Source organism: Euphorbia lathyris, chromosome 2 (assembly GCF_963576675.1).
Source record: "Euphorbia lathyris chromosome 2, ddEupLath1.1, whole genome shotgun sequence".
NCBI classification, from domain to species: domain Eukaryota; kingdom Viridiplantae; phylum Streptophyta; class Magnoliopsida; order Malpighiales; family Euphorbiaceae; genus Euphorbia; species Euphorbia lathyris.
The window spans coordinates 22,546,041-22,573,354 of record NC_088911.1 but is presented as its reverse complement, the minus strand read 5'-3'; the positions used below and the strand labels follow the sequence as shown (position 1 = coordinate 22,573,354).

The 27,314-nt window shown below is 32.6% G+C and overlaps 2 protein-coding genes across 2 annotated transcripts; both read left to right on the top strand.

Moving 5' to 3' along the window:
* Nucleotides 1–4,820: 4,820 nt before the first annotated feature.
* On the top strand, nucleotides 4,821–6,095 carry LOC136220239 (putative expansin-A17). The gene is made up of 3 exons (XM_066008025.1): nucleotides 4,821–4,999; nucleotides 5,087–5,408; nucleotides 5,501–6,095. The coding sequence occupies exons 1-3, from the start codon at nucleotides 4,876–4,878 to the stop codon at nucleotides 5,808–5,810; spliced, it is 756 nt and encodes a 251-aa protein (XP_065864097.1). The 5' UTR covers nucleotides 4,821–4,875; the 3' UTR covers nucleotides 5,811–6,095.
* A 13,247-nt stretch (nucleotides 6,096–19,342) lies between these two features.
* Nucleotides 19,343–23,482, top strand: LOC136220872 (putative expansin-A17). The gene is made up of 3 exons (XM_066008701.1): nucleotides 19,343–19,480; nucleotides 22,489–22,801; nucleotides 23,059–23,482. Exons 1-3 carry the CDS (start codon nucleotides 19,372–19,374, stop codon nucleotides 23,246–23,248), a joined length of 612 nt encoding a protein of 203 aa, XP_065864773.1. The 5' UTR covers nucleotides 19,343–19,371; the 3' UTR covers nucleotides 23,249–23,482.
* The last annotated feature ends 3,832 nt before the right edge of the window (nucleotides 23,483–27,314 follow it).

The following is a 27,314-nucleotide window of genomic DNA, read 5'->3' as shown; positions in this document are numbered from 1 at the left end:
TTTGCCATCCAATCCGCAGCTCGGTTGTCTTCGCGTAAAACATGAATTAACTGAACTTCCCAATCTTGCTTGAGTCACTTCTGACATTCCACAATAAGCCAGTAGAATCTATGCCTATGCTCCGTACCCTCCTTGACCGTGTTAACGATAACCAGAGAGTCCATTTCAAAAATCACCCGACGGTAATGCATGTCCCAAGCAAATTTCTGACTTGTTTATAGACTAGGCAACAAGTGAATATATTTAAGAAACCGTAAATTGATCTTGTTATAACTCTAGAAATTTATTTATAACATGTTATTATACCTCTGTTATTTATCGTAAAAGTTTTTTTTTTTTTAAATCAAGTCGTTTATGAGCGGTTCGATGTTCGATTCAATAAAAGTTTGATCATGTTTATCTCGATTATAAATGAGCCGAGCTTGAGCATGGTGAAACTCGGTTTGAAAACTTGATTATAGGTTCATGAACAAACTCAAGAGCAAACTCAATTATAATGTTCATAAACATGCTCGTAAGCAAGCTTGGTTCAATTTTTCTTTAATAATAATATTTCTATAAAGTGGAAATGTAAAACACGTACAAGTTTTGAGTAAACTTTAGTTTTGTAGATTTTAAAATCATGTAGTTTTGTGTAAAGAAGTTGCAAATCAACAAAATTAATGAATTGTTCGTAACTGAAGTTCATGAACTGAATTAATAAGCTGCTCGCGAGCAAAAGCTCGTGAATAGACTTGTTAACAAGCTCGCGAACAACTTGAGCAGCTAATGAACAAAATGTTGAGCTCTATGAATTTTCTGAAGAGCCAAATCTAAACATACCAAAACTCGGTTAGGTTCGACTCGATTACATACTTTCAACTCACAAACTTAATATTTTTTAGCAAACAAAATTAATAGTTAACCAAGCTAAATTATTAATGTCCTTTTGTTGACTATTTTATTCTTGTTACACCGTCAAAAATTCTTGTGGTTTGGTTAATTTAAAAATGCAGTTTTTGTGTTTTAGAAGTTTGTAAACATGAATATATACTTTATGAATTTTTCAATTAAAATGATATACGAATCAATTTTTCAATCAAACAATATTTGTGATTTAATTAATTTGTAAAGTTGGATATTGAATTTTGAATAACTTATAATTTTTTTTTTTAATTTCTTAAATTCGCTTCATTTTAGATTAAATAGCTATACAATAACTTTTGACAAAAATGAATAAATCTATAAACTACAAAATACATAAATCTATATTGATAAACTTTTAAACTTTTACAAATCCAACAAATTACAATGTTTATTCTTCTACATGTTCCTTGAAAAAAATAATTAAATTTTTTCAAAAAAAAAAAAGAAAAATAATAATTAAACAATTGATTTGACTTAGAAAATTTCAGTTGGAGAATCTTCCGTTCCATTTGGTGTTAGTAGTTAATTAGTTGTAATAAAATTATATTTGAATCTTGCGATACAATTAACATTATAGTTTACATCTCATCTGTACTGAAACGTACTACGGATTATATATAATTATTAGTAGTTTATATATATATATTTTATTTATGTCCAGCTTCCATGAATATGAATTTGAACCAATATTGGAATATTTGCATGTGACAATAATTTGACAAATTAAATAACCCAACTGTCCTCCATATTAATAAGTTTGACCTTAATATTTCATTTACACATCAAGCACATGCATATTGGGTGTTTATTTTCTCACTATTTTTAATATATAATTAATTTAAGTAATCAATGGACCGAGCAAGGAATAATTGATTTTGACAACTACCTATTAAGCTATCCTGTAACTTTTATATTAACATATAATATTATTATTTTTCTTTTGGTTCATAAAATATAAAATGTATGAATACTTAAATTATCAAGAATAGAATATATGGATAAGATATAAAATTATGTTGATAGTGAGAGAATAATTTTATTTTTGATATCTAAAATTGTGTAATTTTACCATTAACGTTGACAATCAAGAGTAACTTTTATCAGTGTTGTAAAAGTCGATCAAGTCAGCGGCCGATTAGTCGATATATCAGTCCCACCGACTGGAACACTTAGAGGAGCTTTTGTGTCAATCACTTCCATTCCTCTTGTTAGACCATCTGTAGCACTCATAGCTACAGCCCTAACTCGATACAGGGTGGAGACAATGGGGTCGGTCCATGGATTTTCCTTCCTTTTGCTGCCCAAGGATTCCCTGAGTAAGAACCGTCGTATCATCACTTATTCAATCAATAAATAGAATCACTAAAAAATCCAAAGAAAGGACAACACCAACCGATTTTGTATAACTGGTCGATATAAGTCGGGAACCCGATTTTCTTCCGTCTAGGCAGTTCAAATCGGGTTAGGCGGGAAAAAAAATCGGTTTAGGCAGCAAAAATCGGTTGAAACGAGTTTAAATCGGCTCAATTTATATAAATTATAATTAGTAAAAAATAATACAAGTAATTAGTATTAACTAATAACTATTTTAGTATTTATTTAAAACAAATATTTATATTTTCTATTATATAATATTTATTATTATTATTTTAGATAGTATAATTTATATTTTAAATGTTTTTATATAATATTTATTTAATATAAATCTAAAAAATAGAAAAATACAAATACAAATCTGATTAATCTTCTGATTTACCTAGCGTGCTCTAGTCTTATGACGCTGACGACTTTATGGACAGATCCGAGGTTTTCTGCCAGATGTGGAGAGATTTCCCCCAAGAGCCTTTGTTGTTAGGGTTCTAGGGTTTCATCTTCTTCCACTATTTTTAGAATTAGACTGTGATTGCCCTGTTGTATTTGGGGTGCCTCTTCTTTAGTTGTTTTCTGGACTCCCGTTATGGGGAGTGCACAGTAGAAGGAATTTCAATGGAACTATTCAAATGAGTCATCGCTATGTCAGGCCACATTCATTGCACCAATTCAATATGATTGAATCATGCGAGTCCACTTGTCAACCTATGAATGCACAGGAACAATGCCAGAGGAGGTTTGTTGTCCGACGAACCTACTCTGTATTGGGTATACATCTCAAGTCCCACATTGGAAAGATACAAGGGAGTTGCATAGTTTATAAAGAAGTTCACCAACTACATTAGTATGAGGCCTTTTGGGAAGGAGCCCAAAAACAAATCCGTGTGGGCTTGACCCAAAGCGGACAATATCATACTAATGATGGAGCTGTTGGTGAACTCGTGGGCCCTACAAATGGTATCAGAGCCGATGATTCGGCTGAGAGAACGTGCATGAGATCTAAGGAGATGTGGGAGGCTCTCAGTGTGACCTTGCGATGGGAAATCTGTGCTTGGTGCCTTGTGTCGAAAGTCTTCCTGATATTGTGGTGGTCAGACGGCGTGTTTCGCGGGTTGGCGACGGTACAAAATGATTAGACAGATTATCGCTGAATGGGAGGCTTGTGGTCCTTGGTCTGAGGGGAGGATTATTGGGTATACATCCCAAGTCCCACATTGGAAAGATACAAGGGAGTTGCATAGTTTATAAAGAAGTTCACCAACTACATTAGTATGAGGCCTTTTGGGAAGGAGCCCAAAAACAAATCCGTGCAGGCTTGGCCGAAAGCGGACAATATCATACTAATGGTGGAGCTGTTAGTGAACTCGTGGGCCCTACACTCTGATGGCTAAATCAGTTTATGAATGGACTAAAGGATGATCACAATCACTAAACAAAAGATGTAATATAAACTTAATAGAATGAATGAACATGTGTACATGAAGCTGCGTGATTATGGTAACGAATGGATTCTTAACTAGGTCTAGTGAGACTTCTCGAATCAAACTTCTTAATACGTAATTGTAACACTTTGTTCTGTTGAGAAAATGTCACGTGTTCCGAAAATTGATTTCAACCTCTTGAGCGTCATGTAATAGAGTTATATTTATCTAATATCATATAATAATAATAATAATAATAATAATAATAATAATATTTACATATACATATATGACCGAGTCTTTGTTTTTGAAATATGTAGCTTCTAGGGTGTAATTGATAAAGTATATGTATTTTAAAAAATTACAAGAGAATGAAATTGCTAATAAAGTATCTTTTTTGAAAGTTTAGTACACCATTTTCTTTCTGAACTTGTTTAAAAATTTTGATTGACCTTTTTAACTTTCAAAGAGTTCGATAGCCTCCTCAACTTGCTTAAAATATAATCAATTAATCATTCGGTTTTAAAATAGTAAGCTATATAGAGAATAAGTGTTACACACACCTTAGAAAAGTAAAACCACTAAAGTCAGGATATAAAGTTCTAATATCAAAGATAACGAGTTTTACCGTTGAACAAGTAATAACTTTTTAACATATCTTGATATATTCTATGAATTATGTTATAAGCGCATATTGAATATAGCTTTTTTTTTTTCTTTTTCTGTAACCTGACGATCAGGAATCCATTAAAACGCGTTGAAAATTTAGGACACCAAACTTTTTAAAATTATGATGTAGGGGCTACTAAAAGTAACTGAAAATTAAACTTAAAATGTAACTCAAAATTATAGGGAATTAAAGATCCTTATAGCTATAATCTCACCGACAGTAGTTTAATCCAACTTGTATACCGAAGAGCCCCATTTGCTATATTCTTTTAGACGCTTTTTTAGGGAGTTTGACTTCCAATTTTTTTTTATTTTTAATAATTCAATCACGTTACTCAATTAATCTTCAATCATAAACTATATAATAAAATTTAACATCGACCCTTCAATTAATTAATTAATTAATTAGCATATGCTATTATTATAAATACCTGCTCATATTTCCTACCGTACTCAAATATTCCTTTAATCACAAACATACTCAATCTCACATACATTTTGCTGAAAAATGGCACTGCCTACCTTTATACTTCTCCTTGCCCTATTTTCCGCATCAACCTCCGTCGCATCAGCGGCATGGCTGAGAGCCCACGCAACTTTCTACGGTGGTAGTGACGCTTCTGGTACAATGGGTGAGTCAGGATCGCTTAATATTGACATGTTATCATTTGAACGACTTTTACCATTCTAATTAACTTATCATTTTGTTATATGCGTAGGCGGTGCGTGTGGATATGGAAATCTATATACCGACGGATATTGGGTCAAAACGGCAGCATTGAGCACAGCATTATTCAACGATGGAAAATCATGCGGTGGATGCTATCAGATGGTGTGTGATGCAACTCAAGTTCCTCAATGGTGCCTTAAAGGAACTCACATTACTATTACTGCTACGAATTTCTGCCCACCGAATTATAATCTCCCGAGTGACAATGGGGGCTGGTGCAATCCTCCTCGTCCCCATTTCGACATGGCTCAGCCTGCTTTCGAGACTATTGCTAAATACAGAGCTGGAATTGTACCTGTTCTCTATAGGAAGTAAGAACATATGTTCTCTTAATCGATTAATCAATTCATTATTAATTATCGGGAAGATCATAATTAATTGTTTTTTTTGGTGTTGATTTCAGGGTCGGATGCAGGAGAAGTGGGGGAATAAGATTTAGTATAAACGGGAGGGATTACTTTGAGCTGGTGCTCGTATCAAATGTCGGTGGAGCGGGAGATGTGTCGAAGGTTTGGGTGAAAGGGTCTAAAACTAACAAATGGGAGAACATGTCAAGGAATTGGGGAGCTAATTGGCAGAGCCTAAGCTATCTAACGGGTCAGAGCTTGTCCTTCAGGGTTCAGGCTAGTAACGGAAAAATCGTCACTACGCTTAACGTTGTTCCTTCTAATTGGAAGTTTGGCCAGTCCTTCAAAACCAATGTTCAATTCTGACAAAAACATCTGTCATGATCAAGGAATCCCGTCCAATTATTTTGTGTCGGTAATTCATGGATCGGTGTCTATTTCCGTCGGGAAATAGCTTTTATCTAATAGATCCTATACTATACATATAATATGATTTGTTTTTTTCCTTTTAAACCCTTAAATGTGTGTGTTTATTTGCCTTTTTACAATTAGGCCTTAATTGGTTGAGGCTTAGCATTAGGCAGTGAAGCCCACCGAATTGGAAGAAATTAATTCTTAATTATGCAAAGATTATACCGATAAGTTCCAATATCTTCTTCATATGTAGAAAATTGTAACACAATATTTATTATTCAATTTTCATTAATTCAACTTATGTTTTTTATTTTACCATTCCAATTTTTTTTTTCAACTATCAAATCTAACAATTATAAATGTTTCTAGTAATTAATTATAACAATTAATTATCTAAAATTTCTGGCAAAATATTTAGTATATAACTATATATTATTGATAGGGAGACACTATGGTTACTTTGCTTTTTTGACAAAGTAACCATTATTTTTTTTTGTTCCTACTATTGGATGATGACTTTGTTTTTTTTTTTTCCACCATTAGATTAATTTTGCATCCCATCATAAAATTGTGAAAAAAATAAAGTAAAAATAAAGTAATAATTACTTTGTTACGAAATAGTAAAAATTCTTTCCATTCCCAAAGGTGAGAATCAAACTTGGACCTTTGGTTAAGAGAGGAAAAGTCTTTACCACTCTACCACAACCCTATGTGTCCTAAGTATTTTTTTTAGAACTATATATATATATAATATATATATATATATCATAAGAAATAGTAAAATTTTGGACTCAATGTTTTAAAGCAGAAGCTATATTAGATTAAAGTAATGGAACATATAAACGAAATGATTATATGAGTCCAAAATTATTTCAGGTTGAAAATATTGATAAAATTTTACGATTAGAAATATATTTGCACTCAAGAAAAAAAAAGTTAGGATAAACTTGGACATTATCTCAACTTTAATTAATCTCTTTATCATATACTAATTACAATTTAAATTTTTCAAATTTGAATTTATCTTGTGATGATTTTAATTTTCACCGCGTGATTTTAATAAACTTAAATCTAACGATGATTCATCAAATTTATTTAATCAGTTATTGACTATGTGAAAATTACTTGTATAATACCAGTACACTCAATTAAATCCAATTTGTAGAAATAAAAAGAAAGTTAATTTCAAAAAATATCTGTAGTTTCACTAAATTGTAAGTGGGTATATATATATATTATTAAAGATAGCTGAGATTTTTGTCGATTTTGCAAATCAATAACTTAACGTAAACTCAAAAATCTTTGATTTACAAAGTGGGTTATTAAACCTAGCCACTAATTTATACTTCCAGCCCTGTGAATAGATCGAACTACCCTTTGCACTAAATTTGAAAAAACCCAAAACCTCTTAAGAACTCTATACGATTTTTGCTCAAATCCGGACAAATTACTGAACCGAATCATGGATGGTGACAGAAACCGTAAAGGAAAAGCTAAAGTGGTAAGATTTACCGCTTTATTTCGTTGATTTTTACACCGAACTAAATCTGTGGGATTTTTTTATGTATTCGCCGGAATCGCAGTCGAGCGTATGAGTATCACGCCTGCACCACTGGTAGGGCGTAATACTCATACGCCCGAACCACTGATAGGGCGTGATGCTCATACGCCCGCACCACTGATAGGGCGTGATGTTCATATGCCAGTCCAGTGGTTCGAGCGTGATTCCCTTACGCCCACGTTGCTTTTGTATAAAAATTTATATTATTTAAAATTTTAGTAATTTAGTGTAATTTTAGTAATTTAGTTTAATTTTAGTATAGTATTAGCATAAATTTTACAATGTTATTAATTTAGGATAATTTTATAAATTTAGTATAATTTACATTATTTACAATTTTATTAATTTAGTGTATTTTTTTTTGTACGGCCTACTAGGGGTGGGAAATCCATCCCGTCATCTGCTCGTCGTCTAGATATGAACGGCGAGGATGATACACCACGCCATACGAGATTGCGTGGTATTGATATATCTGATCGTAGGCGGAGAGGGGCTACGACGGACCAGTTGAGGAGGGGAACGATTGTGGCACAGCCCGATATTGATGGATCGGAGGGGGCAATCGATTTTGATGACAGAGAGCCTGATAGCGATTCTTTTCAGGACTACCTGGATGTGGCAGCCCGGGGTGCGACAGTCTGCAGTTGCACATGATCGCGAGGTTGAGGATAGTGATGAGCAGCCGACCCAGCGCGTAGGAGGTCGTTTTGCGAGTACAGGTATTTTTTTTTATAATTTTAGTATAATTTTAGTACAATTTTAGTATATTAGTATAATTTAGTATATTTTTGTATATCAGTATATTTTAGTATAATTTTAGTATAATTTAGTATATTTTAGTATAATTTTAGTATATTAGTATAATTTTAGTATATTTTAATATATTAGTATATTTTAGTATATTTATAATTTTAGTATAATTTAGTATAATTTTAGTATAATTTAGTATAATTTAGTATATTTTAGTATATTAGTAATTTTAGTATAATTTAGTATATTTTAATATATTTAGTATAATTTAGTATATTTTAGTATAATTTTAGAATAATTTTATAACTTTCAGGGACAAGCAAACGTCCCAAAGCTAGTGAGGACGAGAGCTGGTTAGTTACTGAACCGGTGGATGGTGGCCCCGTTGATGGTTCCGTGATTCCTAGTTTTCTAGGACATATTACTGAACCGAATCATGGATGGTGACAGAAACCGTAAAGGAAAAGCTAAAGTGGTAAGATTTACCGCTTTATTTCGTTGATTTTTACACCGAACTAAATCTGTGGGATTTTTTTATGTATTCGCCGGAATCGCAGTCGAGCGTATGAGTATCACGCCTGCACCACTGGTAGGGCGTAATACTCATACGCCCGAACCACTGATAGGGCGTGATGCTCATACGCCCGCACCACTGATAGGGCGTGATGTTCATATGCCAGTCCAGTGGTTCGAGCGTGATTCCCTTACGCCCACGTTGCTTTTGTATAAAAATTTATATTATTTAAAATTTTAGTAATTTAGTGTAATTTTAGTAATTTAGTTTAATTTTAGTATAGTATTAGCATAAATTTTACAATGTTATTAATTTAGGATAATTTTATAAATTTAGTATAATTTACATTATTTACAATTTTATTAATTTAGTGTATTTTTTTTTGTACGGCCTACTAGGGGTGGGAAATCCATCCCGTCATCTGCTCGTCGTCTAGATATGAACGGCGAGGATGATACACCACGCCATACGAGATTGCGTGGTATTGATATATCTGATCGTAGGCGGAGAGGGGCTACGACGGACCAGTTGAGGAGGGGAACGATTGTGGCACAGCCCGATATTGATGGATCGGAGGGGGCAATCGATTTTGATGACAGAGAGCCTGATAGCGATTCTTTTCAGGACTACCTGGATGTGGCAGCCCGGGGTGCGACAGTCTGCAGTTGCACATGATCGCGAGGTTGAGGATAGTGATGAGCAGCCGACCCCAGGGAGACAGCCGACCCAGCGCGTAGGAGGTCGTTTTGCGAGTACAGGTATTTTTTTTTATAATTTTAGTATAATTTTAGTACAATTTTAGTATATTAGTATAATTTAGTATATTTTTGTATATCAGTATATTTTAGTATAATTTTAGTATAATTTAGTATATTTTAGTATAATTTTAGTATATTAGTATAATTTTAGTATATTTTAATATATTAGTATATTTTAGTATATTTATAATTTTAGTATAATTTAGTATAATTTTAGTATAATTTAGTATAATTTAGTATATTTTAGTATATTAGTAATTTTAGTATAATTTAGTATATTTTAATATATTTAGTATAATTTAGTATATTTTAGTATAATTTTAGAATAATTTTATAACTTTCAGGGACAAGCAAACGTCCCAAAGCTAGTGAGGACGAGAGCTGGTTAGTTACTGAACCGGTGGATGGTGGCCCCGTTGATGGTTCCGTGATTCCTAGTTTTCTAGGACATATTGCCTCACGGATGTTGGGAGGAGAGATTCGGTCGTTTCTGACATGCTACAACAGATCATCAGCATGCCGAGATTTGTGTCAGTGGTTTTCTGGTGTGTCACCCGAGGTAAAAATAATATAGTGTTTCAACATTTATTGTAATTTGTATTTTTAATTATAAACATAAAAAACATTCAATAATTTTATAAATTGTATATGTGTCATTTTACAGCTGAGGAAGATGATAGAGAGGACTGGCTTGTCTCACCTTCCACATGCCATGTTTAAGAACCTCAAAACTCCGTTGTTGACTGCGTTCGTGGAGCGGTGGCAGCCCGATACGAACTCCTTCCACATGCCGTTCGAGGAGATGACTATCCAGCTGCATGATGTGTGGCATATTCTTCGGATCCCGATCGACGGTCCGATGGTGTCCGAGTCTCCCCCTACTGACGGGCTTCATGCCATGTGCATGATGATGTTTGGGGTGAGTCAGGCTAAGCTTCTGTTGCCGGCCCGACGTTTATGGGGTGTGGAGGTGTATTTGTTGGGGCTGTACACGGGCTTCTCACCGAAGGTAGGGATGACGCTACTCGGGCCACAGCATGGATGTGGCTTATGCTTGGATCCACTCTGTTTGTTGACAAGAGTGGAGATAGGATTAGGCCGGACCATCTTGCTGAGGTTTACAGCGGTGTCAGCGGGGCAGCTGGACTATCATGGGGGTCTGCTACACTTGCCATGTTGTACCGGCAGCTGGGGATAACGAGCAAAGGAGACTGTTCAGGTATATGCGGATGTTTGACCCTACTGCAGGCATGGATATACGAGTATTTTCCGGTGTTCCGACCGCATAGAGGAGCTCACTTGATCCCAGCTGACCATGCCCGTGCACTGAGATGGGAGGTCGGGGTACCAGGCAAGACGACCACCCGACTAGATACCATACGCGGGCAGTTGGACCGTATGACGGCGGCAGAGGTATTTTAAAAAAATTATTATTATTAATGTAAGTATTATTTATAGTATATTATTATTTTTTACTGAGTATTATTTTTTTCTAGGTGACGTGGTTGCCTTATGGTCTTGTCCCCGATGATGATCGGCTTCGAGTGTCATACGCCGATTGGATACGGTGTAGAGACATCGTCGAGCCGTATATGCCCGATCGAGCGCTGCGACAGGTCGGATATACTCAGCCTATCCCAGCTGAGCGTATTAGACCTGATAAAGCAGTACAACCATGGAGATCTATAGCGTATAAGCTCACACATTCCTTAGTCACAGTTGAGGATACCTGGAAGAGATTTCCATCGGCTCGGGGCATTGATCGGAGGAGATGCCGACCAGTTGGATATGATCCCACTGCTTGTGATCCTGCTTATATGGATTGTATAGGCGATACTCGCATCCCCATCTCCTTCATGCACCACAGGCTGGACTGGTACAGCATGCTCGCGCCAACAGCGAATTTGTAAGTTTATTATTATTTATTATTATTATTTAGTATTAGTTTATATGTGTTTAATTTTTAATATTTGTTTATTAAATTTTTTTTTTTTTTGCAGTGGGTTAGCTGGTTGTGGCGTGTCACCCAACTATCGGCTACCCACCGATCTGACGATGATGTTCCACCCATTAAGAGGGAGATGGATGAGTTTATGGATGCATGGCGTCAGGCGAACTGAATTTTTGTTGTAGAAATTCATACATTTTAACTTTTTGTTGTAGATATTATATTTACTCTTTTACGTTTATTAATGTTTATTTTAATTTTTATGTTTTTAAATTTTATTTGTTAAGTACAATTCTGTAGTTTCGGGCTTAACGACCTATTTACGAGTTTAACGGCCTATTTACGGGTTTAACGAACTATTTACGGGTTAAAAAGCTTTTTTTTTTGCCAATCCGACACGCGGGCGTGTGGCTATCACGCCTCACCGCGTGGTCGGACGTGATAGACTCACGCCTCACCGCGTGGTCGGACGTGACAACCAATTGCCCGACCACACGGTGAGGCGTGGGGCTATCACGCCCTTCCACACGGTCAGGCGTGATACTCATATGCCCGACCACGCGGTGAGGCGTGATATCCATACGCCCGCGTGTCGGATTGGCAAAAAAAAATAGAAATTCCCCTCCCCAAAATCTATGAAAGGGCTTTTTCGTCCCTTCACAAAGCTAGGGGTGGGAATTTGGGGCTGGGTTTGACAACACCCTTTGCAAATGGGGAAAACCTCAATCCCTTTTTAAAAAATAAAAAACCACACATTCATGTGCACTTAATTTTTTTAAAAATTAACTCTAAAAGTAAGATTGAGGTTCAGCCCGGCCATCAATTAGGGAATATCAGTTGCAAATAATCATTCAATCACGTAATTCACACACAGCTTACACCATTAATTTTGAAACATAAACATTGTATGGACTATATAATATTTAACACCAGAAGAGTCCTTAAATATATGAATCAATTGTCATATGGTTTTAACTATATAAATGCCTGCAGATATTTATCATCAAAATCAAATTTATAATTTGTGTTACAGAAGAAGAAATTTGAAAAATGGCAGTGCCTAACTTTACCATAGCTTCGATTTTATTGGAGTCGACGGTAATATTTCTAAAAATAACAAATTTTATTTTAGATCTACTTAAATTTTTTAATTCCCCCATTTAGTCTGTATTAATAAACAATCTAAAAATTTCACTATAATCTTCATCAAGGTCCGCGGCTGGACAATGCCTGTGGATATGACGATGTTAACTATGATGAGTTCGATCATGATGGAGACGATATGGATTCCAAAGAGCAGACATGAGCATAGCTTGTTCAACTGTTGAATATCATGTGGCGGACGCTATCAAATAGTGTGTGATGCAACCTAGGTTCCCCAATGGTGCCTCAAACGAACCTAACTATAGATATATAAATTGTGTTGTCTTAAAATGTGAACACTAACAAATGCACTTTTTTTTAAAAACCAACATAATTATGAAAACCAATAACATGTATGTTCGTTTACATAAACGATAGAATAGTTCAAAGACATTTCATCTACTAGGCAACCGGTAAAGTAAATATACTTTTCGTAATAAAAGATTCAATTGTTGTTACATCGCTATCCTATGCAGATATTGACGGTGAAAAAAGTTTATCATCGCATCGAAATCTTTTTGCTTCCAATTTCATTCATGTGAGGGATTGTTAAAAAAATTATATTAAACAACAACTTTCATTGTTATTTTTTATCAACTTGAGACTTAAATATATAACGGATAAATGAGGTTTAGAATAACTTGAAATATGTCACCGTATTCTATGAAATGAGATATTTTTAATGATATATTAAAAACTCAAAACGAACAAGTGATGAATGAGAAATTGATTCTCAAGATGATACACTTGAAATAGTTTTGAAAAGGATAAAAGAAATTAAGTTTCATCATCTTACATATAAAAAAGTGTGAGTTTCCATAAGTTTGTAAGTAAAGAACTTTTGCAAGTCTTTAACTAATTACTAAAGCAAATGCTCTCCAACACGCGCGGGGGAGGTGGGATTGCAACCGAAGCACCACTGGATTAGGGGACACACCCGCACGAAGTGGGCAATGTGAATACAGCTCCAAGATGGGGACCTTTGTGTCGGTCTACTTTTACTTTAGTCATTAGTTTTTTTATCATTTAAATACTTTAGTTGAGTTCTGTTCATAAGCTCGTTGAATTGATTTTTTTATTCCACGTATTATAATTCCAATAGAGCAATCGTGTTCGTTCATGAATAGTCGTGTCCGTTTGAATTATATGTCACACCCGACCCTAAACGACCTCAATCGGCATCGGGCGTGAAATAGAAAGATCATAATCAGTACTTAGGAGTCTCCAACCTCGCCTAATCGGTCGGTAACCTTCTCTATATCTTGTACTTTATCACCTAAAAACATTAAAACATTTAAAAACGTGAGACAAAAATCTCAGTAAGAAACTATCAGCTATAAAAACCAACTTTATTTAACATAGCTACATATATACATTTATAAAGGGATTTAATCCAAACCTTATAAAATATTCTCAAAACTTAAGTTTTTTTTACTGAAGGCTGGGACGGAGACGAGAACCCAGACATCCCAACTAGGTTAGCACCCCTGGGGCTCGACTAACCCAATAATATTAAAAAAGAATAAAAGAATACAAAGAGGGAGAGTCTAAATGGAACGAAAGTGAGAAACATTACAAAAGTCTTCAAAAATAAAGTGATTGTAAAATTGTGGTGCAGATGGCCACCAAATTATATCAGATGCTGTGACCCCATATTTGGCCAGACAGTCAGCGGATTGATTGCCTTCCCTGTAGATGTGCGAAATCGTGATTAATATAGTCAAAGTAGTAAACCAAAACCATAAAAATATATAATATTGTATTCATTCTTGAGTTTAAAATCTTATAAAATATTGTAATCAAATAAGTGTTTTATCAAACCAACTCGTATTCAAATAAATGTTTTATCAAACCAAATCGTATTCAATCAAACGTAAAATCTTATGTCAAAATCAATCATAACCGAAAACGTAATCCAAATGAACTTAAAACATTGTATCCATCCACGAATTCCACCTGTGTAGCTTATCATAACATCAATAATCGAGATATGTCATTTATATCTCGTTCCTTGCCTAACAGTTAGGACTACAGCCGTGCACTCTGGCCATACCGCCATTTAGAGAAAACTGATGATAAATATAAAAGAAAAAAAAAAGAAAAAAAAGAAATGAAATGAAATGATAATTGTGCACCGCCAGTGATTTGATTTGAGATATATATTCTCAAATTTGGTAAATATCATATTTGATCTTCCATCTTTATATAATCTTATAAAATTACTCTAAACTTTTAATTTATACTTAAAACCATTAAATTAACTCCAAACTTTTTCTATAACACCAAATAAAAATCACCCACCTAATAATTATAATATATAGTACTATCAATGTATAAATTCTAGAAATTTAGACCCGAACGTGACAATTCTCCCCACCTTAAGTTCTGTCTAAGATGTTTCCTCTCCAAACATTGCCGAAACTCAAAAACTCTTCGATTAGGACTTAGATCTATACATAAGGATACTATGTTTTAAATTTCGAGTGATTCGGACGGTCGAATATCCGTAAATCAAAGAAACGGTTAAGAAACGGTTTAGAGAAAACTGATGATAAATATAAAAGCAAAAAAAAAAAGGAAAGAAAAGAAAAGAAATGAAATGAAATGATAATGGTGCACCGCCAGAGATTTGATTTGAGATATATATTCTCAAATTTGTCAAATATCATATTTGATCTTCCATCTTTATATAATCTTATAAAATTACTTTAAATTTTTAATTTACACTTAAAACCATTAAATTAACTCCAAACTTTTTTTATAACACCAAATAAAAATCACCCACCTAATAATTATAATATATAGTACTATCAATGTATAAATTCTAGAAATTTAGACCCGGACGTGACAATTCTCCCCACCTTAAGAAATTTCATCATCGAAATTTACATTCTCTAATCTAAATTTTCTTCCTCAAATCATCTCCAAGATCACAAAATTATTTCACATTATCAAGATTCCTTATAATCATAACATGACCACAAATTCTAATCTTTCCCTCCATTAACTTCATCATTTATCCATATCCATAGTACATAATTCTTAGTAACTCTAAACTTCAACCTAGTCAATTCCCTCACCAATAAATCCACAATAAAACTTCAAATATCATATATTCAATTTTATATAATATGATATACTTTATATTCATATCTTCCTAACATACACCAAATCTGACTTTAATAAGTGAAATCACAATTGATTCCATCAATTGGATATATATCAAATATATTTCACCTATCTCCAAGTTCTATAGACTTCAAAAAAAAATATATCACTTTTGAACCGCTAATATGTATGATATGATATTTTTCTTAGATCTTCCAAATAATTCGAATCAATCAACATCATACACCTGTAATCATATTTCATCATAATAATACTTAAATCTATAATTTTTTTCACTCCAATCATGATGAATATGAACTCCAAGTCATCATCGTCAATCAAATATAAACCTTATATCGATAACATATTTCCTCTATGAATATCATCTTGACTTATTTATTTTCGTAAACCTCTAAAATCAAATCCTTATAATAAGAAAAATCAATATAGATCATTCTTATACCCATCATCCTACATCCCATTAATAACTCCAAATAAATTTAAGTTTCTCATCAAATCATGAACTCCAAATATATTCTCTACTTTACTTTCCATTGATTACTAACATCGGTACCTCTCTAAACATCATTGTAACTCTCAATAATTCTAAACCTCAATTTCGGATCTCATTTATTCAACTTAAGATTCTATAATACACTAAATTCATGTTATATTCTCTCAATCAGTAATCAACTTTCAAGTCATACTTCATATCAAGTATGTAACCCATCAGTAGTATTCACATGGACCCTAATGACCACGGTGAATTTGATCATTCATCGTTAGATGTAGGCTAATTAAAATCCTAAGGTGGAGATTCAAAGCATCCTAAGGCTTAGATTTAATCAGCCTACATCTAACGGTGAATGACCAAATTCACATGGTCATTAGGGTCCATGTGAAAAATACTGTGTAACCCATATCACCAAATATCAAATCATTTGCTAATTTTCATACACCCAATATGTTACTAACCATCAAATCTCATGTCTACCCCTCATTAGCTAGTTACTCAATCCTCAAAAAATTTCAAATTATTTCTTAGCTTGCACCAAATATTCATATTCCTCAGTGATTATCGATTATTTCTTAGCTATCACCAAATATTCATATTCCTCAATGACTATCAATTATTTCTTAGGTATTACTAAATATTCATATTCCTCAATTACTATCAACCTCAGGTCCGAAGAATTTAACCTAGAGCTCTGATACCAAACTGTCACACCCGACCCTAAACGACCTCAATCGGCATCGGACGTGAAATAGAAAGATCGTAATCAGTACTTAGAAGTCTCCAACCTCGCCTAATCGGTCGGTAACCTTCTCTATATCCTGTACTTTATCACCTAAAAATATTAAAACATTTAAAAACGTGAGACAAAAATCTCAGTAAGAAACTATCAGCTATAAAAACCAACTTTATTTAACATAGCTACATATATACATTTATAAAGGGATTTAATCCAAACCTTATAAAATATTCTCAAAACTTAAGTTCATAATATAGTCAAACTAGTAAACCAAAACCATAAAAATATATAATATTGTATCCATTCTTGAGTTCAAAATCTTATAAAATATTGTAATCAAATAAGTATTTTATCAAACCAACTCGTATTCAAATAAATGTTTTATCAAACCAAATCGTATTCAATCAAACGTAAAATCTTATGTCAAAATCAATCATAACCGAAAACATAATCCAAATGAACTTAAAACATTGTATCCATCCTCGAATTCCACCCGTGTAGCTTATCATAACATCAATAATCGAGATATCTCATTTATATCTCGTTCCTTGCCTAACAGTTAGGACTACCAGCCGTGCACTCTGGCCATACCGCCATTAGGTATGGTCTTACAAATACAACTCCTACCCCGGGCAATCCTAGATGGACAAAACCATTTAAACTTTCGAAATATCACAACTCATAAAAATCATATTTGGATTTCAATCCAAAATAATAACAACAATAACCGCAACAGATTTCTCAATCTAAAACCAATTCGTAAGAAATAATCAAATTCATTTGATTCAATATATAAATACTTTGAAACCAAAAACATATATGTATATATGTAAATCAACCAAATTAAGCCTTAATTCAACATAATCAAGTAAAATCTGAAAATCACATAGAAGCATAGTCAATAGCTTCATTTGAACCATAATTTCACAATAAAAGCAAGATCATGAATACCCTCAATTTTACAAAATTGCTGCATAACCTTAAAATACCACTTTCTGAAAATTCTTTGATTATATATATATATATATATATATATATAAAACTCAAAATATAGTTGATAGTTACTTACCTTGGCTATTAATTAAACAAAATATACCCGATCGATTCGCCTTTAAATTCTGTCTAAGACGTTTCCCCTCCAAACATTGCTGAAACTCAAAAACTCTTTGATTAGGACTTAAATCTATATATAAGGATACTATGTTTTAAATTTCGAGTGATTCGAACAGTCGAATATCCGTAAATCAAAGAAACTGTGAAGAAACGGTAAAGAGAAAACTGATGATAAATTATAAAAGAAAAAGAAAAAAAAAAAGAAATGAAATGAAATGATAATCGTGCACAGCGTGAGATTTGATTTGAGATATATATCTCAAATTTGGCAAATATCATATTTGATCCTTCATCTTTATATAATCTTATAAAATTACTCTAAACTTTTAATTTACACTTAAAAGCATCAAATTAACTCCAAGCTTTTCCTATAACACCAAATAAAAATCATCCACCTAATAATTATAATATATAGTACTATCAAGGTATAAATTCTAGAAATTTAGACCCGAACGTGACATTATATATATAATTCAAACTGTCAATTGAGATACACACTACTGCAAAAGCAAAATTTACAGATTTTTGCTCTCTCTTCTATTCGAAGTGTTGTTTCTTCTCTATGTCCGATGATAACGTCTTACACACAGTAAGAGTTCGCTTACGTATCTATTATATCATGAGAGACGATCATCAATGCAATAAATTTGTCTTTAGGAGACTGTTAATACATGTTTTAGGATTCTTTTTTTTTTTGTCAATCCACGAGGTAATCCTTAGGGTTTGCACCATCGCGGGGGCATCTTTAAGTAATGTCCATATGGTATGGTTGTCAGCGACAATAAAGGATTAGTTTCCATGTCAGGTGGTGGCCCAGTTGGTAATACATTATCAGCCCTACAGCTAAGTTACTAGTGATCCTTTATTCGATATGTGTGGTACGGGATTGTGTCTATTTTGGCAGCTTCTGGTTCAGCTTCAGCTATTCAATTACTAAAAGGGAATGTGATGTTGTCAAATCGGTTGGATATTATTCTAAGTGATATGTTTGAGGTAACTGACTCTTTTAAACCTATTGAGCTCGTGCATGAAAACCATCAAGCGAATACTATTGCACATACTTTAGCTGCGTGGGCACGTTATCTTTTACAAATAAAAAATCTTATTTAAGATTTTCCTTAATTAGGGAAAATCGTCTTACAAAAATATTTTAATCCCCTTAATCACGTAATTCACACTTAGCTTACACCATTAATTCTGAATCATTAACATCGTATGAACTATATAATAAAAGAAAAAACTAACATGAGAAGACCCCTTAAATATTAATTAAGTGTCATATGATCATAATTATATATATATATATATATAGAGCTTCCTAAATCAGCAAGTCATTTTTGTTTTATAGAATAAGAAATTTGAAAAATGGCAAAGCCTAACTTTATAACATTCGTCGCCCTATTTTCCACCATAACTTACATATCATCAGCGGTTTGGTTGGAAGGCACTGCAACTTTCTACGGTGGTGAATCCGGTATGTCTCTCCATTTCTATAAATAATAAATACTCCATCCGTTTCATATTACATATTTTTTAAAAGTTATATATAAATAAAGAATATTATAAAAAAGACTTGGATGCCTCTTATTTATTGATTCCGCTATTTTTTATTTTATAAAAGTTTATTATTTTAATTAATTTCAATAAACACACGTTTTATAGTAGAAAGAATGCCACTTAAAGTGTATTGATCATATTAAAATGATACGTATTATGAAACAAAAAATTAATATCTAAAAAGACATATAATATGAAACGAAAGAAGCATTATTTTCTTCGAATTAAATAGTTTTCAGTAAAAATATCTTGCAATTATTGATTATTCTAATTATGATTAATTTATACTTCAATGTATTCGGATTTTTTTTTATTTTTTATATATGAACTTTAGTCACTAAAAATATTGTTTTAGATATAAAACTCAGATAATAAAAGTTATTTATTTATTTATAAATTTGTATTTTTAACGGTTTGAAAGCGATTTTATTATATGTAATATATTATAGTGAAACTGTTAAAGTAAAAATAAAACAAAAAGAAATGTACAAATAAAAAAACTCACGTGGTTGCAAATAAAGAAATTCCAATTAATATACTTTTCCAATTTTATATGCATATCAGGACTATATATATATATATATATATATCTGAGAGATCAGGTGTGACACATTTCTTATGGTGTGGTAAATTTTATTGTGTGACAATGACCGATTTTATAATTAACCAAAAGGAGGTAGCAAATTTGTAAATAAAATGAAATAGAAAATTGTTTTATTTTTTTTCTTTAAAATGTATTTTCCCAACTTTTTCAACCTTGTTTTTCAAAAAAAAAATTATACCGTTGGACTCGTCTTAAGTAGACGGTCATTTTAAGATCCCAGAAGCTCGGGTAAAAAAATTTCCGGTGAATAGAATCCGGCGATCCGTTCTTCTGTGAGAAAACAATGTCCTGAAAATTCTCAAAAAATTCCAGAAAATGTAAAATATTATTTTGAGAAATTTTAATTATTGACTCAAAATAAGATTCCTTACGGTTTAGTCCCAAATCAACAAAATCTGACGGTTAGTTGGGTGTTTTCCGATAAAAAAAACCCGAAAGTGCCCAGGAAATTATCAAACAATTTCAGAAAATGTAAAACATTATTTGGAGAAACTTTAATTCTTGAGTCGAAGTATTATTTCTTATGGTTTAGTCCCAATAAAACGTTTTTCTTAATTTTATCCATTTTACATCCTTCAACAATTTATTGGGTCAAAACCGTAAGAAATTCCGCTTCGTCCCAAGAATTAAAGTTTCTTAGAATAATATTTTACATTTTCTAGAATGTTTTGAGAATTTTTTGGGCATTTTTTTTCTCATCAGAAAACGCTCACCCGGATTCCGTTCACCGGAATTTTTTTTACTTGAACTTCAGGGATCTTAAAATGACCGTCTAAATGTATAAAATATTTCGAAAAACGAGGTTAGAAATATCGGGAAAATGTATTTTAAAGAAAAGAAATAAAATATTATTCTGTTGGAACAATATAAGTATTATCTTGGAACAAATGGTACACTGATTTGGAACAATGTAAGTAGAATAAAAAACGTACCCATAAAATTATCAAAAAATTTCAAAGCATGTAAAACATCATTTTAAGAAACTTTAATTCTTGGCTCAAAGCGAGATTCATTATAGTCTTGACCCAATAAATTGTTGAAGCATGTAAAATGGATAAAATTAGAGAACAAGTTTTATTGGGATTAAACTGTAAGAAATACCGCTTCGACCCAAGAATTAAAATTTCTTAGAATAATGTTTTACATTTTCTGGAATTTTTTGAGAATTTTCTGGTCACTTTGTTTCTCGCCAGAAAATGCCCACTCGGATTCCTTTCACCGGAATTTTTTTTTACTTGAACTTCAGGGATCTTAAAATGACCGTCTAATTTAGACGAGTCTAATAGTATAAAATTTTTCGAAAAATGAGGTTAGAAATGTCGAAAAAATGTATTTTAAAGAAAAGAAATAAAACAATTTTCTGTTAGAACAATATAAGTATTATGTTGGAACAAATAGTACACTGATTTGGAACAATGTAAGTAGGACAAAAAAACGTTCCATAAAATTATTAAAAAATTCTAAAACATTTAAAACATCATTTTAAGAAACTTTAATTATTGGCTCAAAGCGATATTCCTTACAGTTTTGACCCAACAAATGGTTGAAGCATGTAAAATGGATAAAATTAAGGAAAAAGTTTTATTGGGACTAAATCATGAGAAATCCCGCTTCGACCCAAGAATTAAAGTTTCTTAGAATAATATTTTACATTTTCTGGATTTTTTGAGAATATTTTGGGCACTTTTTTCCTTGCCGGAAAACGTCCACCCGGATTCCGATCACCGGAAATTTTTTTACTTGAGCCTCAAGGATCTTAAAATGACCGTCTAATTTAGACGGGTCTAATAGTATAAAAATTTTCAAAAACAATGTTAGAGATGTCGGGAAAAGGTATTTTAAAGAAAATAAATAAAACAATTTTCTCTATCACATGATTGAGAGGTCATGGATTCGAATCACATCCGGGTCTGGTGGAGATTTTTCTTTTTTCTTTAATGTAAGTGCATTGTGCGTAAATTTTTTTAAAAAAAATAAAAACTCATATCGTTTCATGGATTTACAAGGAATATATAAAAAAAAATGCTTACAAATATCGAGCATGTGAAATTTAGCAAAAAAAAATGAAATTAACTAATAATATTAGTTTTTTTATGATATAACATTGTTGATTTGTTGATTTTGTTTCGAATGTTGAATTTTTCTGCGGTAACACATGTTGACTTAACGATATAACATATCAACTTAATGACATATTTGTTTGTTGACAAGATGACATGTTTAGTCGTTTGTTGACTAGATGAAGTTTATTCTATGTGCTTATTTCATAAACAATCGAAATGATTTGGTAGTTTATACATTAACTAGTGTGGCAAATATAGGCGGTGCCTGTGGATTTGGAGATGAATACGGAATTCAAACAACAGCAGTGAGCGCAGCATTGTTCAACAATGGGGCATCATGCGGCACATGCTATCAGATAGTGTGTAATGCAAACCAAGCTCCCCAATGGTGCATCAAGAAAACTCATGTAATTGTCACTGTCACAGACTTCTACCCGCCTAATTCTGATATCCCAGGCGATGGCTGGTGCAGTCCTACTCATCATCACTTTGACATGTCTCAATCTGCCTTCCAGACTATTGCGGATTTCAACGTCGGGGTTGTCAGCGTTGTACCCATTTACTATAGAAAGTATGTTTTCGTCTATTCATTAATTTTATTACTTATAGGGTACTATTAATTTCCGTTTGTTTCCATTTTGTTGAATTGCTTTTTGCCTTTCAATATTAAGCAGGAGATAGAAAGTGTGTGGTAAAATTCTGAAACAGTTGCTTTTTATAGAAAAAACAACTGATATATATTGTCTTTCAATAATAGCAAACAGTAAACAGGAACAACTGAAATAAAAGGCGTAACATATGTTAAGATACTATATGTGTTGTGTGCAGAGTCCATTTCCTTCATGAAGGGTGCGCGGGACTCACATTAATGAACCAAGCTGAAGGCCGCGCGGGACTCACATTATCCTTCATGAAGTTAAGGGAGCAATCATCGAGTCCATTTCCACCACCACTCTACGATAACCCTTCTCCCAAACTAAACGGAGACCAAAGAAAAGACCCCACAATTTCGCCATAAGAGCATTGCAAATACCAATATTAACAAGGAAACCGCAACACCACACTCCATTGGCATCCCTGAGAATGCCACCCGCACTAGAGAACCGAAGATTACCTTTAGAAGCACTGAGTCCAAAATTTTAGAAGTATATATAACTACCCGAATTTGGTATAATAAACCGAATTTGATATTAGCTACTTTTTGAATTTAGTATTAAAAACCGATTCTATCTCTTAAATTTTAAACGTGTTTTGCAGCTTCTTGATTGTTTAAAGAGCTAATTAACTATAGACATATAAATTGTGTTGTTTTAAAATGTGAACACTGAAAAATCACTTCTTTTTAGAAACGAACATGACCATGAAAACCAATATCATGTTATGTATGTATCTGTGTAGAGTATATTATCGAAACGACAAAATAGTTCAAAGACATCTTATCTATTAAGCAGGCAATAAAGTAACGCTTAATCTAACCTGTGCCATAAGGCACATGTTTATGTATTAATTAGGATATGAAAAAAGAAAAAGTAAAATCTAGGTATTAATTATGCTATATAGGTATTAATTACTTTTGGTAAATCTCTAAAATTCCACCAATATATGTAGGGTAATTAATTTATTAGTCCTAATATTTTGAAAAAACATATTGTTTAGTCCTTGTATTTTCAAAAACACATGATAAGGTTCCTAACTTTTTTTCGATAAACTGTTTAGTCTTTCCGTCTTTTTGTTAAATTTTTTACCGTTTAGGAAAACGGTAGGGACTAAACAGTTCACTACTGTTGGCGATATTTTCGAAATATCCCAATTTTCAACCTTGATACGCGTTTGCGGGGGATTAAAAATGGTAAAAATAATGCGGGCGTGCCAGAGAAGCTAATTCTCAAAGGGTAAAATGGTAATTGAACGAAGTAAATAAATAAAATGCGTCTAAATTACTTGAATTCTAAACAAAAAATGATTGACGACCGTTACAAGGACTGAAAATAAAAACAACGGTCTTGGGTCCCGACGTTACTTGACAGGTCGGTCGGAAAAACAAATTTTTAAAATAAGTACTAAAAATAAAGGCAATAAAACAACACAAAGATATAAATTTTTTAATTTTCTTTTATATTTTTATTGATTTTGTAAATATTTTTCAATGTTTTTTTGTATTACAAATAATAATAAAGCATGAAAATTACAACTTAAAATGAAATAATAACTTCAAAGCTAGAAATATAAATAAGTCACAAAAACAAATATGTACGGGATGAAATAAAATTAACCGATCTCTTCGATGTCGTTGGGATGCGTGAAATTGAGGATTGGACCTCCAGAAAATCGGCTCGGGGGCTGTAGAGTTGTCCGGGTAGTGCTGGGCGAATTTGAAGTAATTCGGAGAGTTCAGGGATTTGAGCAGAAATTTACCACCAAGTCAACAGCAAAATTGGACTAAATTGATACTTTTGTGGGACTTTCGGGCTCAATTTCGGGAGCTGTAGCGAGACGAAGACTAATATTTAAAGTTAGTGTGAGAAGGAAGGGTTTAGAACTGGAATTTCAGAAAAAGATCGAGTAAATGAGTCGGAATAAATTATTGAAAATTGGGCGACAGAATAATTGTTTGATGGTTGGAAAAACCAAAAGCTTGATTCTGTTTCGTGGAGGGTACTTTGGAGGCGATTTAGAAGGCTATAGGATGTCGTTTTTAACGAAATAAAAATTGAGAGTTCTAGAATTGATGTCAATAAAGATATTAAAATTAATTTGGGCTAGAATGATCAGCTAACGAACTCTAAATAAAATTTGGAAAACGGCTCACCAGAAAGGTTGTTTGATGAATTTTTCAATGATGAAAAACGCAAAAGTTTATTTCTGGGTCTTTTTAATTGATTGAGATCAATAAAAAGTTCTCAAATATGATTTGGAATAGGTGTGTAAACTAAGAATGACTCGAAAATGGGGTTTTGATGATCTTGGTTTCACGGAAAATGCTTGAAACTTTGAAGAACTTAATAATCGTGAAATTTGATTTAGACTAAGAAAGCTCGAACCGAGGATTGGGTAATGATTTTACTGACTTAACTAAGAGATTGCAAAAAATGATTTGAGAATTGGTTGATTAAACTAAGAGAATTTCAGATTTGAAGTTTCTGAGAATTGAAAGCTTTTTTTAGGAACTGAAGATTAAAGAACTAATTCTGGGAATTGAGACCTTGTTTAGACTAAATAGATGCTAGAGAACGATTTCTATGAATCTAAGGATTGATAAAGAGGCCGATTTTGGCAGAGAATTTGAGAGAAAAATTTGAGTTGTCTGTGTTTGATTGATTTTGATTGATTTTTGAGTGGGGATTGGAATGAAGGAATTAAGCTCTATTTATAGGATTTTGATTAACAAATTCCAAGTTAGTGGCCCTTGAATTTTTCACCCATGATCCCATTACCTTCCCATTAGTTGAAGAAAGAAAGTGGTTGAGTTGGAAGTTGGAAGAATGGAGATAATGCCGTGAAAAACGTTCCTGTAATGTGTTGCACATGTTCAAACCCGTTTTTCAGCACTACTTCCCTTTGAAAATTCTACCGGCTTCGTTTTAGCTCCGTTTTGCTCCATTTTTGACATTCCGGAAAGCTAACATCCAGAACTTTCTGAAAAAAATAATAACTGTCTGATATCTTGCCGTTTCGGGATCTGTTTTCATCGTCGAAGTTGCTGGACGGGTTACTGAAAAAATGGTGCAAATATTCCCCTGATTTTTATTATTTCTTTTTTCTTTTCTTTTTATAATAATCTTTTGATATTATTTTCCATTTTTGTCACATTTTTATTTCATTACAAAATGAATTTAATTAAAATAAAATAACTATAGACTAAAAATTATAACCTATGCTAAAACACAAAAAAAATTTAATTAGCCCCCAACAACTACGAAAAACGTTAAGGTCATCAAGAAAAATGTTAGGGATCTTACTGTGTGTTTTTTAAAACACATGGACTAAACAGTGTGTTTTTTAAAACACAGTGACTGAACAGTGTGTTTTTATCAAAATATAGGGACTAATAAATTAATTACCCATATATGAATGAGTTTTTTTTATTAAAGTTCTAATGACTGAGTTAGTCCTCGTATTTTCAAAAATACACGGTAAGGTTCCTAACCCTTTTCTCGATGAATTGTTTAGTCTTTCCTTCTGTTTGTTAAATTTTTTTACCGTTTAGAAAAACGGTAGGGACTAAACAGTTCACCAAGAAAAATGTTAAGGTCATCGAGAAAAAGGGTAAGGACATTACTGTATGTTTTTTTAAACACATGGATTAAACAGTGTGTTTTTTAAAACACATTGACTATACAATGTGTTTTTGTAAAAATATAGGGACTAATAAATTAATTACCCATATATGCATGAGTTTTTTTATTAAAGTTCTAATGAGTGAGTTAATTATGTTTTATTAATTGCATATGATTATCTAGAAAAACTAAACATTTTGTGAATAAAAAAATGTATTAATTATGTCTTATCCTATGCCTTATGGGATAGGTTAGCCGGACCGATAAAGTAAATATACTTTCACAATAGAAGGTTCAATGGTTGTTACCTAGCTATCATATGCAGATATCGACTGTAAAAAAAAAAAATTATCACCAAATCGAATTCTTTTCACCTCCAATTTCATTCATGTGAGGGATTGTTAAAATTTTTGTATTAAATAACAATTTTCATTATTTTATTTTTTTTTTTGGTCAGCTTGAGACTTAAAAACATAACGGATAAATGGAGTTTAGAACAACTTAAAATACGTCAACATATTCTATGACATGGGATCTTTTTAACGATATATTAAAAACTCAAAACGGACAAGTGATAAATGAGAAATTGATGCTCAATGTGCACTTGAAATGGTTTTGAAAAGGATAAAAGAAATTAAGTTTCATCATTACACATATGAAAGAAGTGTATTCATTAGTTTATAAGTAAAAAACTTTTGTGTGAGTTTCATTAGTTTATAAGTAAAGAACTTTTGCAAGTCTTTAACTAATTACTAAAGGAAATTATCTCCAACACTTGTGGGTGGGGGGTGCAACCGAAGCAGCATT